This window comes from Aptenodytes patagonicus, chromosome W, assembly GCF_965638725.1.
Source record: "Aptenodytes patagonicus chromosome W, bAptPat1.pri.cur, whole genome shotgun sequence".
Classification (NCBI taxonomy): Eukaryota; Metazoa; Chordata; class Aves; order Sphenisciformes; family Spheniscidae; genus Aptenodytes; species Aptenodytes patagonicus.
Window position 1 is genome coordinate 16,712,937 of NC_134981.1, and position 19,888 is coordinate 16,732,824.

The 19,888-nt window shown below is 39.5% G+C and overlaps 1 protein-coding gene across 1 annotated transcript in view; it reads left to right on the forward strand.

Moving 5' to 3' along the window:
• The window catches only part of LOC143171961 (excitatory amino acid transporter 1-like), a 99,647-nt gene extending 90,813 nt beyond the window's left edge, over positions 1 to 8,834 (forward strand). The window contains exons 7-10 of the mRNA XM_076361147.1: positions 1,220 to 1,453; positions 2,992 to 3,186; positions 4,651 to 4,785; positions 6,245 to 8,834. Coding sequence (XP_076217262.1) covers positions 1,220 to 1,453; positions 2,992 to 3,186; positions 4,651 to 4,785; positions 6,245 to 6,449 — 769 coding nt within the window. The 3' untranslated portion in view covers positions 6,450 to 8,834. The remainder of the gene's footprint in view (positions 1 to 1,219; positions 1,454 to 2,991; positions 3,187 to 4,650; positions 4,786 to 6,244) is intronic.
• The last annotated feature ends 11,054 nt before the right edge of the window (positions 8,835 to 19,888 follow it).

Sequence of the window (19,888 nt, forward strand, 5' to 3'; positions counted from 1 at the left end):
AATAATAATAATAATAATAATAAATTGTAATGAAAAGGAAAATAACAAAAAGAGAGAGAAATAAAACCCAAGAAAGACAAGTGATGCAAATGAAAAAAAATTGCTCACCACCAACCAACTGATGCCCAGCCTGTCCCCGAGCAGTGGCCCCCCTGGCCAGCTTTCCCCTAGTTTATGTACTGAGCATGACGTCATATGGTATGGAATATCCCTTTGGCCAGTTTGGGTCAGCTGTCCTGGCTGTGTCCCCTCCCAGCTTCTTGTGTATCTCCAGCCTTCTCAGTCGGCAGAGCATGGGAAGCTGAAAAGTCCTTGACTAGTGTAAGCACTACTTAGCAACAACTAAGTTGTTATCAGTGTGTGATCAACATTATTCTCATACTAAATCCAAAACACAGCACTATACCAGCTACTAGGAAGAAAATTAACTCTATCCCAGCTGAAACCAGGACAGATATGCTGGATAAATTTTGTTCTGTGGCAACTTAGTATAAAAAGACAAGGGGACATTTATGGAAATAAGTCTCTATCAGAAGTCCAGCTGCAGCAGGATTATGTTAGAGATTTATGCTCAGCACTAGCTCCTTCTTCATCTTTAGCTGTGCTTGCCAATAGGAAAAAGCAGATTATACCACCTTTGTTGCTGCCCCACAATGCAGCTAACCTCTGTCATACAGATGGCTTCATGCTAAAGTATTTATCCAGTGTCCCACTGGATAAAATGGGGCATGGCCAGAAGCAGCTTGAAATCATCAGAAGTTAGCCTTCTGTGTGGGTTCCTTCCCCAACAACATGGGAAACACCACTGGAGAGATAATAGAACTGGGCACTTGGCATAGTCTCCAAATATGTTGATTGAGCCTTCATTCATACAGACAGAATTATAACAGAATTGGCTAAACTAGCTTTTAAATGACACTTGAATTCCAAAGGGAGCGCATCTCCCTACATGTCTGAAAGGCATGCTATACATCTTCTTGAAAAACTTACCGGATCCTGAATTCAACAGAGCCTATCAGAAACATTCACTGCTGTGGTTTCATCTAGGTTAAACTGTTAAGAGTTAAAGAGTTAAACTCTTGGGCTGCTTCTGAATAATTACAGTCATCCAACCAGCAAAATCCTACATTCATGCATGCATATAAATACAAAAGGTATGGATAGGGGAGTGGTTTTTTACTTTGTTCAGTGCAATACTAATTTGATTTCTTATTTGCAGGTATGCTCCACTTGGAATCCTCTTCTTGATTGCTGGAAAAATTGTTGAGATGGAAGATATGGGTGTGATTGGTGGTCAGCTTGCCATGTATACTGTAACAGTTATCATTGGTTTGCTAATTCATGCTGTCATTGTCCTACCTCTTCTCTACTTCCTGATCACTCGTAAGAACCCTTGGGTATTTATTGGAGGCTTAATCCAGGCATTAGTCACAGCTTTGGGAACGTCTTCCAGGTATAATACAATATTTTAAGGCCATATTTTTTTATAATATTATTGGTTTGAGAAACAATTTTGCCTAATGGAATTGGTTAACTCCATATTCAAGTATTCACTTGGGCACTTTTTTTCAGTTCCGCTTCTCTCCGACAGAGATTATTGTTATCATTATATTGACTTGAAGTCTATTTTCTATGACAACCCTGGAACAGAGATGAAATAGGTCTGTTTGGTGATGCAGACTGTATGGCTGGAACCCTTGTGACTTTGATTAGCCTTGGTGTTTGAGATTTGTAAGTAGTTTGTAATGGCTTGATGATAAAGGATGCTGCTGGCAAGGCAAGTTTTACGTTTGTGCGTGGCAAAATGGAGCAGCAAATAGGAAGGTTCAGAGGGGATTCTGAGAGAGATTGAGAGCCCTTCTTGGCAGGTGACATTCTGCACTCAAAATTCTGATAGCCAATGATGGATATCAGAAATGCAGTAGAAATGCCATTTTTGCTCTTTGTTGATGAAATCATAGGGATTTCATATCAATAAAAACCTGTTTGCATCTATGATGAAAAGAAACATTATTGTAATCAAATATATATTTCTACACCATATGACCTTTCATAAAACACCTTCCATTTTAATAGATTTTAAAAGCATCTCCTAAAGACAGATGTTTTCAGTCAGCCATTCCATATAACTAAGTTCAAGACCCTGGTGTTTGGGATTATTCTGAAGATCTGGATGAGACACTATTGGGACCATTAATGTAGAATCTGATTACGTTTTGTATCACTGAAAAAGCTCTTTAGGACTTTAAAAAATTATGCCAGTATATTAATGGGTAGAGAGGGAAAATTACTAATTTCACATTTGACATTTTAATGTCAATCCTTGCAAATTTGTGGAATGCCTAAAAGGGAATTTGATTAATAATGATTTTAAAAGGAAGATAATATAACTAATGCTAGTCAACATAGTTTAAGAGAAAATAAACTCGGGGGGGGGGAGGCAGTGGCTGTGTGCTGCTTAGCTGCCTACCGGGGTTAACCCACAAGTGGTAAAATAACGTAATCGTCCATCAGAATGCCCTTTTCAAGGGAGCCAGCAAATAAAGATGAGAAAAAATGTTGTTTACTGAAGGGTTGAATAGCTCAATTTGTATAAATTCAGGAAAACAATGCTTAGGGGTGATTCAATCATAACTCAATGACATCAAAAACAGGAAATGGTAATTTTTAAATAGATTCTTTTGCCTAGCATGCTAAAGTATAACAAAATCTGGTGATAAAATACTGAAGTTAGACACATTTGGACTAGGGACTACATAGAGAGCGACAGTAATTAACCATTGGAAAAACCTTCCAAGAGCATCAGGAGAACCACCATCATTAGAAGTGTTTCAATTCAGCCTTGGCATTTTTTAAAAAAATATTCTGGTAGATCACATAAAAATTAAGACAATTAGAACAATCTATCTTGTCATCACAAAGCATGACATTCTTTTCATTCCCTCTTTGTAGAATTTATATCATGTATTACCTTCTTTCTTTTTGTTTCAGTTCCGCAACACTACCTGTTACATTTAAGTGTCTAGAAGAAATAAATGGAGTGGACAAACGAGTTACAAGATTTGTACTCCCAGTTGGTGCTACAATTAATATGGATGGAACTGCTTTATACGAGGCTTTGGCTGCAATTTTCATTGCACAGGTTAACAACTTTGATCTGAACTTTGGACAGATTATCACAATCAGGTACAGAAGCCATTATTACCTACATCTAATAAAAGTACCTTTGTGATGACTCCTTCTTGCTGTTATATGCGGGATTAAACAAAAGTGTCTAGAGCTAAAAATGAGAACTGCTACAGTAGCTGAATAACTGTAATGATTTACATCTTCTGCACAGAAGAGGCCCCCCAGCACATATTCTCCATTAGGTAAACCTTTAAAAAACTGTAGCATGACACACCTATCACTGGACTTAGTAGAGTCAACAAGAACAGTTTTTAATGACTTTTAAATTTACTTTCTTAAGAACTCATGCAGCTTTTGGGAGCTGTAGACTTACAATCAGTACCAGATAGTTTCTAATGCATGTACAAAGCAGTAGCATAAGAGCATCACAGTGGCATGGTACAGTGCTAATGCTAGGAGAGATAACGTTTTCCTAGTCATGATGGTCTCAGGATACAAGTAGAGCAAGCTGTGTAAGGAGCAGTAATACCTTTTATTACACCAGCTGATAGAGGTGGAGAAGATAGATATGTTTTCAAGCACACAAGCCTTCATGTTTGAAATAGAACAGCAAACAACCCACTAAGTACCACTCGATGATAACTGATCTGCATTAATTTATTATGTTACTCAAACAGTTTAAGAGAAAAGGGTGATGGGTACATGTGCAGAAGAAAGAAATGTCAGCAAGGGGAGAGGGGGACATTGTAGGACAGAGAGACAGGTATTTTATCACTCAGAAACACTGAAAGTTCAGATATGGTGAACTGGGAATGTAGAAGATTTTCGAGCAGAAGTGCTTCTCTCCTTAAAAAACACCAATTTAATTCAATATTCATCAACAGAAGGCAAAACTCTGTCTTCACACTCCGAGGCAATAGTTCCACATTCATTAGTACTAGAGCTGCTCCCTGCCAAATCACTTGACAAAACAAATTCTTCCTAAACTAGGTGTGAACAAGCATATTTATATCAAGTTACTAGACTGTATGATTCAGGGTTTCTGGCAGCTTTCTGTTTTCTGATGGCTGAATGCCAATTTCTGAAGGACAGATACTTCACCTAACATGAAGTTATAATGAGATGGACAGAGAATAAAAATTCTTGCATTAGATCTGCCAGGACAAAATTACCTCCTCAGCTTTTCTTTTAACATGTTTGAGTTTGTGGAGTGAGTTTGTTCAATGGGTGGGGGCATGTAGCTATAATGTTTTTGTCTGGCCCTTAGCACCTAGTAAGGGATTTAACATCTAACAAAATCATGTTTCCAGGGTTCTGGATAAAGATTTAGTGTAAACATTTTGGATTAAGATCCACACTCCCCTGCAGCTGTGTAGCGTTCAGATTAGGGACTGGGCTCATCTTTTTCTTTACTACTGAGCAAATGCTTTCTTGCTTCATATCTGTTTTTAATGTTTGCCAGATGATAAGGAGAGTTTATTATGGAAGTCAATTAATTGTTCTTGCCATCTCTTTGCACAGCATCACAGCTACAGCTGCCAGTATTGGGGCTGCAGGGATTCCTCAAGCTGGACTGGTCACCATGGTCATTGTGCTTACATCAGTAGGTTTGCCTACAGATGATATCACTCTTATCATTGCAGTAGACTGGTTCTTGTAAGTATTTTTATGGAGTCAATACGGGCTTAGACCATATTTAGAAGTGCGATAGCCAGGGACATTTTGGCAATACTGCAATCAGTGGTGTACTTCTTTTGCTGTGGAAGCAGTTGGAAACAAGTGTTAAAAAGAATCACAATTTCTTGCGATTAATGTATTTTCTTAGAGCAGATGGTGAGAGGTGTTGCTTAATGATGGTTCCTCTTGCATGCAAAAGGGTTACTTAGAAACCTGGATCCTTAGGGTACTAAGAAAACTTTCAGACACACTGTAATTCAATCAGCAAAGAATTGCTTTAGTCTTCTATTTTTTTGTAGGCTGTCAATGAAAACCTCTCCATCAATCAGGCTCAGAACTGGTTCAGACCCAACCCAGTTCATTGCAGCCCTGTTGAATATCTAATCCAGGAAAGGTTCATATGTCTACCCCATGGACACAGAATTGAAAAACAGTTGTGTAACTCTCTTATCCAGCCACCACAATGTATTGCCCTTCAGTTTTTCCATTCCTCTGTCTGTAAAAGACTAACTGACATCTGTAGGTATATGGGGAAATCCCTTAGGTTCAGGAATGAAATCAAAGGCAGAAGGTTTCCTCCAACCTCTATTTCATCTAACCCCTATTAGCTATAGTTTCCAGAGGCTTTTATCCTTCAGTCTTCTCAAGTGATCCCTGCAAGAAGTTGCCCATGTCATTATCAGAACGTAATGTCTTCAAATGATTATTGGAACAGGTTGCCCAGAGAGGTTGTAGATGCCCCATCCCTGGAAACATTCAAGGTCAGGTTGGACGGGGCTCTGAGCAACCCAATCTAGTTGAAGATGTCCCTGCTCATTGCAGGGGGGTTGGACTAGATGACCTTTAAAGGTCCCTTCCAACCCAAACCATTTTATGATTCTATGATTATCTAACCACATGCCCACAACCTTATGTAGGTGGACGCTTATCGAATAACAGTGCCAGTCACTCCTCATCAAGCTGCCTCCTACATCTTCTGGGTAGAGCCCTCTAAGATGGCTGAATTGTTGTAGTTTACTTTGAATCATTTTAGCAGAATTCCACCCTAAATTACTGACCGTAGTTTAGGGTCAGGAGGGAAATGACCCTAACAAGGTAGATTGTCATTGGCTTACATGTTCAGAGGATATAAACCCAAACCACCAGAGTATAGAAATGCCTCCAAGAAGCATCTGCCATATGCTCCCTTTGTCATCCTCATTACACAGCTGTTTCTTGCTGTGAAGCTGCCAAGAGTATTAACACATTTTGTGGCTCCAAGTCCTAGTATATTTGTTAATTTCTGTAGAAGGAATCATGGCATTAACAGTTCAGATAAATGAATATACATAAAATTGCTGAATCATCTAATAGCTATTTAAAGGCCATTTTAACAGCTAGTCTGCATGCTTCCCTGAACAAGTGATCAAGTCAAGGCTGATTTACTGTTTCTCCTTAGGGATCGTCTCCGTACCACTACCAATGTCTTGGGAGACTCCATCGGAGCAGGAATTGTTGAACATTTATCACGGCATGAGCTGAAGAACAGGGATGCTGAGATGGGCAATTCTGTCATAGAGGAGAATGAAATGAAGAAACCATACCAACTGATCTCACAAGAAAATGAGAGTGAGAAACCATTAGATAGTGAAACCAAGATGTAGGGTAAAGAAGGCATGAGTCCAACACTACAAGTATGGAAAACACACACTTTTTCCAGCCATTTATATCTTGAATTCACCAAATTCACTTATTCCTTGTTTTCTCCCTTTATGCTAGCACTGGAAAGAATTAATGAAAATACATTCCAAATTAGCAGTGATCAAGGTATATGTTGGCTTCCCACTTAAAAAAAAATTAACAGGCAACAACACCGGTCCTGCTAGACATGTGCTAACTGAGGATAAATAAAGAGAGATTGTCAATTAAAAAAAAAACCCACAGTGTATATGCTACTCAGTCCTGTAAATGTGATCTTTTTCTTTCTTTTTTTTTTATGAACTGGAAAGTAAAAACAGATAACAGAGCCTGAAAATGGTTTTATTTTTTTAAATACCTGTTGCAAAATTCCTAACATCTATAAACACACAATCAATACTTCTAACTTGATAACTGCATCCAGCTAAGTAAATTAACTGGGTTTTTGCTTTTTATCTGATGTTTTTTTCTCTAGTGTTATATCCTTGTTCAAATACTAGCAGGACAATAAAAAGAAGGACATTAATTGAAAGGATAAAAGAGGAGAAGATGTATAAATAAAGAAAAAAATACCCACAATGAGCACTTTTATCAGCTGAGTTGATTTTATCTGGACACAGTTTTTTGCATTAGCTTCAGCTGATCTTGACAAAAACTTAGCCTAGTCAGCTCCCACTGACTTGCAAACATTCACGTATATATGTATGTATGTACCTCCACTCTGTATTTGCCCCCTTAATTTCAACATCACAACCTAGTTGAACAATCTATGTGTGTTTTTGTAGGAGCAAGGCCCTAGGCTGTATTGACTCTGGGACAGAAAATGTGTCTTCATGTCTCTTTGAAAAAAAAGATAGCATGCTCTGGGTATGCCAATTATCTACTTAATAAGCAATAATAAGAATAGAAGGCAGTGCCAGCCCCCTGCAGAAGGTGCAGAAGGGTGAGATGCTCAGATCCTAAAGGGACTGGATTTTAAATCTGAATCTCTGAGACCAACAGAAGGTTTTCTGACTGGAAACCTCCCAAATGCTTGGTCATTCCACTGATAAATTATAAATCTATTAGCTGGATTTACATTTTTCCATCTGGAGAAGAAGGTTCCCTATCTCAATGTGAAATTTCAAAATCCTTGTGTGTTTATCAGCAGCATCTCAAAAAGAAAAAATAACCCTTTAGAAAGTAAAACTAATGGGTGCTTTTTTACTTTTTACTAAGAAAAATATATAAATTGCAAAATAGTAAATACTATAATAAATGTTGAAATTTTAATTAGAAAGGATTTTAAAGCGCAATATTGTAGATTTCTTTCAGGGAATAGATAAGGAAAGAATGAAAAAAGGGAGATAATGCACTTGTAATCCTGTGGCTTTTTTTGTTCATTTCAATGTTATTCCCTGATGAAGCCCTTTTTTTGAAATATAAATTATGGGGTTTTTTCCTTTTTGCCTTGTGTTATTACAGAGGTTAAACTGGAAAGATTTATAATGCAGTTACAGTTGGGGGAATGAAGAAATACTAATCAAAAGGCACAATAGTGTTGAGTGATCTTTTTTATTTAAATGTTCGGTTCTCTTCTTTCTCCCTCCCTCTGCCAAAGAATTCTGATAGAAATGAAGGATTCCCTTGCAATGTCCCAGTTGCCACTCAAAAAAATATTCAATATGTTGCTCTTGTCACTAAAAGAACATAAATATGGTGTACAAGTAACTGTAGTGAAAATGTCAGCATGCTGGTTGAAGGCAAACCTTTCCCCATGTTTAGAGCAATGAGGCAAGACTGTTTTATTCAGGACTGAAAACTCCTGCCCATCTTCTCCAGTTGAGTAACCCAGACAATACAAGCAGGAACTCTCCAGTGAATTGTGAGCAGGATTTAATACAGAGTATTGAGCAGTCAAACCTACAAAGCTCTAAATGAATCTCTTACTGAAAGAAAACAAGTATGGGGTGGGGGTTTTTTGCTAACAGAATGCAAATCATACAGACAGATATTTTCTGATATGTAATTAGAGATATTTTTATATAGATACTGTAGTCAGAATGTGTGTATAAATGTTAACTGTAGAATTTATGGCATAACAATTTAATTTTTGTTAAGATTTTGTTTGGAAATACATTGCAAAGACAATGTAAATGGCTGTCTTTCTATGACATCAGCTGAGAAAAATGAATTGTGTCACAAAGAATGTGATCTTTTTTTATACTAACTTTGTTTCTTATGGAAATCAGGTATTATAGAAAGATTCCCTTCCCCATCCCTCATTGGTTTTGCATTGGTATGCACCCAGAGTGGATTGAGAAACATTACTTTGTAGACGTATTTTCAATAAAAATAGTTTTACATTAGTACTTTTCTGTCATTTAGGATTTCTTTCAAAGGCTCTGTAACAGAAGCTTCATACAAACTCAGAGCAAACAAACTCATAATATGGGTTTTCAGGAATTCCAGGCTATTTTATACAGCAGGGCTTTGATATAGCAGGGCTTCCTCACTTCAAATACCTGCTTATGGTTTCATGATCAAAAATAAATAAATAAGTGAAACTGCACAGACAAAAGAAGGGGGGAGGGAGGACCATTAAAAATTAAAGGAACTGACGTTATTCCAACTTAAGCTCATTCAAATTCAAGTATATAAATTCATATTGATATCAGCAAAATATTAAAAAATTAAGCATTTATATTTTCATTGATTCAGCTACTGCAAAGCTGCCAGTTCATTATGGATGTGTAATTAGATGGTCCAAAACTCAGAAAGGTCGTTGTGCCATGGGAAGCAAAATACATCCATTGACTGGGGTATTAGTGTCGTAATATTACAGTCATCCTAGACAATCCACTGTTTTTCTCACAGAAGTGGTTTGTGATGGTGTCAGGGTTCATTTGGCAACAACTTCAGCTAGCAGAGTTATCATCTAGTGGAAGTGAATGTCTTGTCAGAAGGACCAGGAAGGTATAAAAGACACGAGCTGAATCACTTGCATCTGGAAAGCTGTGTTGGTTGGAGCAGATGGAGGCAGCAGGGAGAAGTCTTGCTTTCCTGAACATACACCAACAAACCACTGGACAATGACCTCTGTTAATTTGTCTGTGGTATTTTGAGTGAAAACAATATATAAGTTCAACCATTTTTGTAAAAATAAATTTCAGAGAAGACATGATATTATAAAGCGCATGAGCATAATTTTTCCCATTTTTTTTTCTAGTTATCTACTCATTCATTCACTCAATCTTTGTGTTTCTAGAATTACTATCATGATGGGAAGAGCTAAAGAAAGAGAGTTAGTGTATTACTTGGAGGTATTACTGACACAGTGGCCTCACTCACTCTTCTGTGCCCCCATGCAGAATAAAGATCTCTGGTATTCCATAATTTTTCAGCAGTGTTTTCATTTGGAAGTTGGGGTACAAAACAGCCATGCCATTCTTAGGCAAGAATTTATGTCTCTCTAACAGTGTGTGGCCAGTATAAAGCAAAGTGATCATGCATGTGGAAAATCAACAACTGGCACAGAAAAGTACTTCTGTCTTCCTTTCTGAAGGACTGGATTTGCACAAGTGACATTTGTTTTCCAATGCAGGCACAACTGATGAGAAATTTAGGGCATTTTTTTTTTTTTAACTGACACTGTAACACGTGCTTGGTTTAATAAAGTTACAATGGAAATGGTACAGAAGAGTATATCTTGCTTCTAGTGTGATCAACTGTGCTAATTGTGCTAGTTGTGATCAACAGTGTGTGATCAACTTGCTTCTAGTGTGATCAACTATTTCCCAGAACAGGATAAAAAATCTGAGATGAACTGATAGATCACTCCCTGTCTGGGGTTCTGTGTCATCTTTTTAAGAGGTTGGCTTACACTGGAAGTATGGAGTAATAAAGAGGGAGATGGAGAAAGACTTCTACAGTTCCATGACAAACTGAAAACCCAGACTTGCAACATCAGTGAGGCAGCAAGATTCCTTCTGATAATAAAGAGAACTGTAATCAGATTATATAATCCTGCACAATGAGCCCTTTCCTTTCCCCTCTTCCCCCACCTGGCTCCTTAGATGTCTCTAAGATACCCAGAGGTATCTAAAATTCCAAAATTTTAGTACAGGAGCACTTGCATCTCTAACCAAAGTTTTTCTTCAGCATGCCTCATTACACAACTAAGGCTGCACAAATAATTGATTTTTCACTTCAGTGAGAGAACTGAAAAACTGGGGAGAATAATTCTTCCAGGGCATCATGAAACATTTTTTTAATTGCTTAAAAAAAAGAACAGTTTCTTTCTTTCAGGTATAATGAAATGTTTCATTCTCCACTTCTTGAAACATCCTATCTCATTTCTGGATTGCTTTTACTCTATTTTAAATTAAAACAAACTCAACTGTAACTGAAATAAAACATTGAACCATTTTGCAAGGAAAATGTCAAAATTAAATATTTCAACTTTTCTATAATATCTCCTCACTTTAAAGCCAATTGTATTTACAGAAGTTGGCACAGCTTCACAAGTACTTGCCTCAAAACTGCATTTTTCAGCAATATATTTTTATATGAACGCTTTTTCTTTGCTCTTTACAACTTCCTTTCTCTAGACATTGCACATTTTTCTGCTTTTCCTGATTGCTCAGATTTTTTCTTCATTGTACCATTGGCTTTTTAATAGTTTTTAAAACTCCTTAAAATGATAAAAAACAACTCTTTCCTGATATTTTTCCAATATTATTATTATTACTTTTGCTCCTAAACTTCTGTTCATTTCCTGCATCTTTTTTTTTTTCAATGCCTCAACCAGATTCCCATTTTCTGCAGTACCATATTCCTCTCTCCATCTATCCCACTTTCTCTCTTAGCTCTAACCTTCATTTTTACAGTTTCTCCTCCAAGAACTCCACTGCAGCAGGTCTTCATAAACCCAGATTCAGGTCTCAATAGTACCCTTGGTCTCCTTCATAACCCTAGACAAGACTCTCAGCCTTTCTGTGTTTTGGTTCCCCATCAGTAAAATGGGGACAATAGCGTTGCCCTAGCACCAGGGTTGTTTCCAGAGAAATCAAGATTGTGGAGAGTCTACAATGGAGATGACACACATACCTGGATCATGTCTTGTGCACCATCCAAACCCTGAGGATTTGCCCCTAGTGCATAGGACCTTTGTACTCTGTGCTCTAGATACCCGAGGTGTATTTGAGAATTTATACTACCTTTGCTTCAAAATGAAACTTAAATGAATTTCTTCATCATAATTGTACATAAAAACAGGCCAAATCCTGTGGTACTTGCTGGTTCCTTTCACTGTCAAAACTCCTATGAATAGCAATAGGGAGAAGGATAAAATAAAGATCTGACTTGGATTTCATGCACAGGGAATAAACTACAGTGCAAATATATTCAGAATAAAATTAGTACTGATGACAGATGGTGACTGTCATTTGGTCTGAGCAGGCGCTACACAAATCTCCCTTCACAGAGGTGTTGGTTCACCTCATTTATGACCTGCAGTTCCCCTCCTATTTGAATCCCATTCCTCTCCCAGGCCATGGCCAAACTCCTGGCCATGCCAAATGCCTGGTGGTTTTGTGATATGCACAAATGGGAACTGGGATGAGACCACCCAGCTTGCTTTCATTTACAGGCTAAACCAGGATGTAAGGTTGTGTCTCCAGAAGAAAAAGACTACAGTACTAACCCACTGTGCCACTTAGCCTCCACAGTGCAAAAGAGTTATTCAGATGATGCCAACGCTTCATTTTTAGATGTACTGTGGCTCTGTAACAATCAGCCTCCTAAAAACTGCAAAATGTTTCTCAGCAATAACAGCCAAAATTTTTGTCTCATTGAATTATGCTGCCATCGTGTGGCAAATGTTTTTTACAAGTAACATTTTCCCTCTAATTAAATAAAGTTAAATCCTCTGATGAACAGTTTAGCACAACACTTAACATTTGCTTCAGCTGCAGAATGTTATTATTATAATCCAATTTATTCACATAAAGAACATATTCATCTTGTCCTTTGTTCAGCACAGCCTTAAAGAGGTTCAGCTGTGAACACCTTCATTCTTCTTATATTGATTCTTTTGCGTGTGTGTGTTCATTTGTCTGTGCTTTATCCGAGCATCTCTCAGGAGAGATGAAGGTGTCTTCGGGAACATGTGTGCCACAGTTCCTGAAACACTCTTTTAGATACTGGGGGAATGGTGGTATATGGGCTAATTTGCTAATACTAATTGCTAATGCAGTGGAGTTTCACACAATTATTAATCTCTCTTCCACTCTCATTGGTTTTATTTGAAGGGGCTTTCTCTTGGTAATCTGATGTCTCCCAAGATGCTATGAAAATGCTAGATTTCAACACTTGGAATCTATACCTGCCGAACCTTGTCCCTATCGACGCATATAGACCGTACATAGACATAATGCATTTTGAAGGGATTTGAGAATCAGGCCAAATGTTAGTCTTTCTACAGGAACCCTTGATTAACACCTAACTGAAAAGTATCATCCAGGGTGTCAGCTGTGGCCAAAGAGCATCTGATGAAGAGAAAAACATACAAAACTCTTAAGTTTCCTTGCTCCTAAGACAGTCTGGCCCAGGCCAGTTCCTGGACTCAACTGCTCTAACCTGCCAACAAGTTACAGAGCCCCTCAGAGTACAGACAAAGGACGAGCACTGCACCTTTCTTACATGTGTTCTCTCCTGGTGGGCTGATGATCTGCCTCAAAAATCTCTGAACTACATCAGAATTCAGATGAGTCAGATGAGATCTTCCAGGGCCACATCCACCAGCTATGCGGCTGCTCTCTGCTGGCATGAAGCAAACGCTATGTGGCATTTGGCCAGGGCCTGAGTTTTTCCTTTGCAAACCAGCAGTGCTGCCAACTCTCATAGTACTAAATATTGTATTGCAAACTCCTAGAGTCAGAATCAGGAGAATTTTGGTTACGCTGTCTTAAAATACATTTCCAGCCCTCATAGCTCTCTAAAAACCTGATGTGACATAAAGGACCAGAAAGCAAAGAAAAAGAGCTCCAAATTATTAAGTTAGTCTTAAAAGAGCCCAACTCATGATTTTGAACATTTGTGATCTGTAAAACTGAATTCTACTAAAATAACATCCCTCAAAAGCTACTCTGGCAAATATTGACCTTTCTGTCAATTAAAGTCTTCATCAAACTGCACTAGGATTTTCACAGTTTAGCAACAACTGAACTACCATGAAACTCCACCACTATCAAAAAGCGCATCATCTGCTAAAAATATAGAGAAGAGTTACAAAATTGTGAAAATAATTCCAGCAGCATGGGTAGGACTTTTGTTTACTGCCAACCCAAAGCGACTCTTCTATTTCAGAGCCCTAATCAATAAACTGCAGAGTCAAGCTTTGCTTGTTCCTTCTTTCCTTTTGATTCATGACTTTTCAGAGTATACCTTAGTCTGGTGGGTAAAGCACACTCCAGAAATATGCTCAGCTCTGGACACAAGAGAGACAGTATTGGAAGAGTAAAAGGGTGGTAGGGGGGATACTAGAAACTACAGAGCAGCAATTCTGACTTCCTGCCATGGTAAGATAATAGCATAAACCCACTCAGCACATGGATAAACACAGTGTGTTGCAAAGGAGCTGACATGGTTTCTGCAAAGGGAAATCCTGCGTCATGGACCTGCTGGACTTCTATAAGTGCACTAGTAAGGAAACCAGTGGATGCAATATATTTGGATTTTCAAAAAGCCATTGACAAAGGCTAATACAGAAAATAACCATGGACTGGAGGATAGGTCCTTTTATGGATTTTAAGCTTGTTAAAAGATAAGAAACAAATGGTAGGGCTTAACTGATGTTTATCAGGATGAAGAAGTGTCTGCAGTGAGTCCCCCTAGAAACTAGTGCTGGGACCAGTTTTATTCAACACCTTTATCAATCACCTGGAGAAGGGAGTTCGCAGTGAAATCTCTTAAGTGTGCAGATGACATTATACTCTTTCAGATAGTTAAATTCCTTGCCAATGGCGCCATATTCCAGGAGCTCACAAAACTGAATGGGCGAAAGGCTGCCAGGTAAGCTTCCCTTTAGACAAATATAATGTAGTACACCTATGGAAAAATAATCTAAACCATGTCTACGTGGCACTGAACTCAAAACTGGCAGTTATGAGCCAAGAAAAGGATTGTCAGTTGTCTCTGACAGTTTTCTGAAATCATTGGCTCAATGCACAGGCCAAAAAAGGCAGAAAGATGCTGGGTGTCATCAGCAAAGATGCTCAGAACAAGAAGAACAGAAGACATCATTTTGCTGCTATGTTAAGGTCTTGGTGCAGCCACACCTCAAGTCCTGTAGGAGGCTGTACAGGAATTAGAGAGATACAGAGAAATGAGCAAGGAAACAAAACAGCTGCCTTAGGAGGAGATACAAAAAGGCTGGGACTCCTTACTTGGAGAGGTTATATGATGAAGAATTACAAAATCAAGAAGGCAGTGGATAAGGTAAATGTAGAACTGCTATTCACCATATCCAACTGTGCTGGTTTTGGCTGGGGTAGAGTTAATTTTCTTCATAGTAGCTAGTATGGGGCTATGTTTTGGATTTGTGCTGAAAACAGTATTGATTACACAGGGATGTTTTAGTTATTGCTGAGCAGGGCTTACACAGAGTCAAGGCCTTTTCTGCTTCTCACACCACCCCACCAGCGAGTAGGCTGGGGGTGCACAAGAAGTTGGGAGGGAACACAGCTGGGACAGCTGACCCCAACTGACCAAAGGGATATTCCATACTGTATGTCATCATACTGGGGGAAGAAGAAGGAAGGGGGGGACGTTCGGAGTGATGGCGTTTGTCTTCCCAAGTAACCGTTACGCGTGATGGAGCCCTGCTTTCCTGGAGATGGCTGAACACCTGCCTGCCGATGGGAAGCAGTGAATGAATTCCTTGTTTTGCTTTGCTTGCGTGTGCGGCTTTTGCTTTGCCTATTAAACTGTCTTTATCTCAACCCACGAGTTTTCTCACTTTTACTCTTCTGATTCTCTCCCCCATCCCACCAGGGGGGAGTGAGCAAGCGGCTGTGTGGTGCTTAGTTGCCGGCTGGGGTTAAACCACGACACCAACACCACTAGACACAGGGAGAACTTGATGACACTACTGAGAGAATAGTTTAAAATACGGAGTTTAAACTAGTTAAAAGACAGTACAGCTTTACAAAGTGGGTAGTGAACTTTGGAACTTCGCCGTCACAGGACATGCAGGCAGACAGTATCACAGTGGAGGCAACAGTATCAACAGGTTCATATACAGGGTTATATACATTCATGAACAGGCTTAAAAGCAGATAGCAAAAGGAACAAGGAAGGACAAACCCTCCAGCATCCTTACTACAACAATTTTGGAAGTTAAGGAAGTCACCCACAGAAGTGGCCAGTTCACATGCTTTCACTAAATAGTGTCTCCACTGCAGGGCAGTGAGAGAATACTGGGCTTAACAGAACATTGGTCTGACCTAGTAGGACATTTCTAAAGTGTTTACTTTTTTCCACCTGTCACACAACAGCAGGCATTTGGGCAACACAACATGGCCCATTCTGTTATCTGTTGATGAGCATCCTATGGCACCAGTAATTCCTTCTGTGGCTTTCCACTTCACTGACTCATGCCTTGAAGTCCTGCATCTTGCATAAAGTAGTCACCCTGGAGCTGGAAACTGATGGTTAACATCTTTCAGGAAGAGCTATTTTCTGCTTTCACACTTGTAATGCTGTGTGTGCTCATGTGTATGATATGTTATCTTCCTTTGCAGCATGTTACAAAGTTCCCTTGTTAAACCTTTTACAAAACTGACATGGCTTCCCTAGACACAGACCTCTCTTCTAGACCTGAAGCAGCAAGACCTGCTTCCTAGATCTCCCAGTAAGTACCATTTTGCAGTTTGGGCAATGCAAGAAAGGCCAGGTGAAATAGTGAACAAAATGTCACATCTTCTCATCTCCTGTTTTTCTATTCCTTAATTAATCTCAGCAAATCCAACTTCCTTTCAGAGCAGCCTGATAAGTATTGATACAAAGCTGTACAGCTGCACTCTGCTGTTTTCCAGCCAATCCACTCATGCACAGAAAGCTCAAAGTCTGAAGCACAGACACTTCAGCTCATCTACGTGTACTTTCCTGAAATACTGCTTTTGTCATTGAGATGTTTCTGCCACTTTATGCAATATTCTCTTAAAGAACTTGGGGAATTATTGGGAATGTGAAAACAAAAACTCCAGAAAACAGATTTCTTTCCAGATTCATCCCACTCCTTTGATTGGAGAGAGCAACCATAGATAAAGACAGACAGCAACTTGGTACAGTAATTCATCATCTGTTAATGAAACTGCTGTCAGTATCAATCACTGAAGAGTTCAGTTTAAAAATTTTTAAGACAAAGCAAATTAATTAATTAACAAATTATTATTTAAAATGTTCTTGTGCAAATGTTTTATGGTTTTTTATCTTTGGTTAGTGTGGTGGGTTGACCTTGGCTAGATACCAGGTGCCCACCAAGCCACTCTATCACTCCCCCTCCTCAGCTGGACAGGGAAGAGAAAATATAATGAAAGGCTCATGGGTCGAGCTAAGGACAGGGAGAGATCACTCACCAATTACCATCATGGGCAAAACAGACTCGAATTGGGGAAATTAATTTAATTTATTGCCAATCAAATCAGAGTAGGATAATGAGAAATAAAACCAAATTCTTAAAACACCTTCCCCCCACCCCTTCCTTCTTCCTGGGCTCAACTTCACTCCCGATTTCTCCACCTCCTCCCCCCAAGCGGCACAGGAGGACGGGGAATGGGGATTGCGGTCAGTTCATCACACGTTGTCTCTGCTGCTCCTTCCTCCTCACACTCTTCCCCTGCTCCAGCGTGGGGTCCCTCCCACAGGAGACAGTCTTTCATGAACTGCTCCAGCATGGGTCCTTTCCACAGGGTGCAGTCCTTCAGGAACAGACTGCTCCAGAATGGGTCCCCCATAGGGTCACAAGTCCTGCCAGCAAACCTCCTCCAGCGTGAGCTCCTCTCTCCATGGGTGCACAGGTCCTGCCAGGAGCCTGCTCCAGCGCGGGCTCTCCATGGGGTCACAGCTTCCTTTGGGCACATCCACCTGCTCTGGCGTGGGGTCCTCCACAGGCTGCGGGTGGATATCTGCTCCACCATTAACCTCCATGGGCTGCAGGGGGACAGCCTGCCTCACCATGGTCTTCACCACGGGCTGCAGGAGAATCTCTGCTCTGGCACCTGGGGCACCTCCTCCCCCTCCTTCTTCACTGACCTTGGTGTCTGCAGAGTTGTTTCCCTCACATATTTTCACTCCTTTCTTCCGGCTGCTGTTGCACAGCAGTTTTTTTCCCCTTCCTAAATATGTTATCACAGAGGCACTACCACCATCGCTGATGGGCTCAGCCTTGGCCAGTAGTGGGTCCATCTTGGAGCCGTCTGGCATTGGCTCTATCAGACACAGGGGAAGCTTCTAGCAGCTTCTCACAGAAGCCATCCCTATAGCCCCCCCGCTACCAAAACCTTGCCATGCAAACCCAATACAGTTAGCAAATCTATGAAAGCATTTTATTAAATGCAAGTTACTTAGAAAACCCAGCAGAAGGGTATTTAGAAATGGCATGCTATGAAGTTACTAAGTTTTCTCTTTCTCCTGTGAGGCACTGAGCATTATAAGTTTTTATTGTGTTGAAAAGCAGTTCTGAAAAAAAATTTGCAAAAGGTTTGTACCATATGTCAAATCAGACTTATGAGTTGATTCTGAACCCCTCTAATGCATTTATTTGGGAGAATTCATGATAGCCACAAATATCAATTGTAGTAAAATCCTGGGGGCTTTAGATATAATGTGATGTCTCTATTCTAAGCAGCATGCCAAGCATGAGGCAATACGAGACTCATGATTTCCTTCCCTTAACATGTCAAGGTTGTAAATAGTTATAACCCAATCATGGGGTCATCATTCATTGGCCCGATTAGCTATTTTCCCCAAGATTAAACATTCCTTCAGCTGACATCACAGAATAAATTACATATTTATAGCAAACTGTAAAGGATAGCAGCTCTGTTCATTTAATTTTTATCCCTTTTCATCTCTCTCCTTCTTTACTCAGTTTTCCCTCCTGCCTATTGCTCTCTGGAGCTAGGATTGGCATTTTTTGTACATTGATGTACATTGCCTGTTAAGCAAGGGGGCTCCTTGAAGTTCCTCTCATAGACTGGGCAGTGGCCATCTATCCTCATGTCATGAAATTGGTTGAGATAAGAAGCAGCACAGAATTTGTTAGCTCCCATGCATTGGAAATTTTACATCTAAAAGCTGCACTAAATTGGTGAGGTTTAAAGCCCTTTCATCAGTGCTTTTGTCCAGAAGATGCACTGTCCCTACAATATCTAATTTCAACCTTTGTAAGGGCAGAGCTTGCCATACAGAGAAAAAGCAGAGAAAGAATGAGCGATAGATGTGGCATACAGTCCTGCAGAGAAAGCCAGTCCAAGGACTGTGACCTTGTTTCCTCCTCCTTTCCTCAAGTGGATTCACAGGCTTTGCAGTAATCTCTTACACCAGGATGAAATTCACCCCAAATCAGGCAGTGTGAATTCTTCGTTCAGCCTGACATCTAGTGGTCCTAAATAGAAACATTTTCAGCAACTCGGGACTTTTTCCTCAAGCTTCCCGTTTGGATAGTACACGCTAAGCCTGAATATCATGTGAAACTTTACTGTTTCAGATTGAGGGCATGTGACCTTTTCTAGTATTTTTCCCTGAAAATGATTTAAATCAGCATTTTGATATGAATTCTGCTTACCTTTCAAGTGAAGCAAAAAACTTGTATAGGGATGTCAATCAATATTGTATAGGGATGTCAATCAATATTCAAAAGAATCAGCTTGTCATGGGTCTTACCCATGTGTACAAGCATGTTGAGAAAGAAGAACAGCTCTGATACATGACAAGTGAAATAACTGTACTATGCTACACAATCGCCATATTTTTTAAAAAATAGTCAAATTACAGATTTTCCGGAATAACAATGTTACCTTTAGACATGGCACTCAGTACAAGTGATATGTGGAAATTCATCTTGTATTTTATGTACCTTGCTCTTCACTTTTCATTATTCTGATTTAAGGATTTAATATCTCTTTCAACTATAACTTTCAAAAAGAGACCCAAGAATTACTGGTATCAAACGCAGTATCAGAAAAATTCTATACCCAGAAAGGATGGAAAAAAGCAGAAAATAGTTGTGTTTTTTCCAATGGGGTGAATAGCAACTCCTCGCTGTTCATATTTGGCTACATCATTTCAAAAATTACGCAACAGCAAAAGTGTATTCCAAGAAAGGCAAGAGAAATTATATTAGAGGCATGGAAAACTTTCC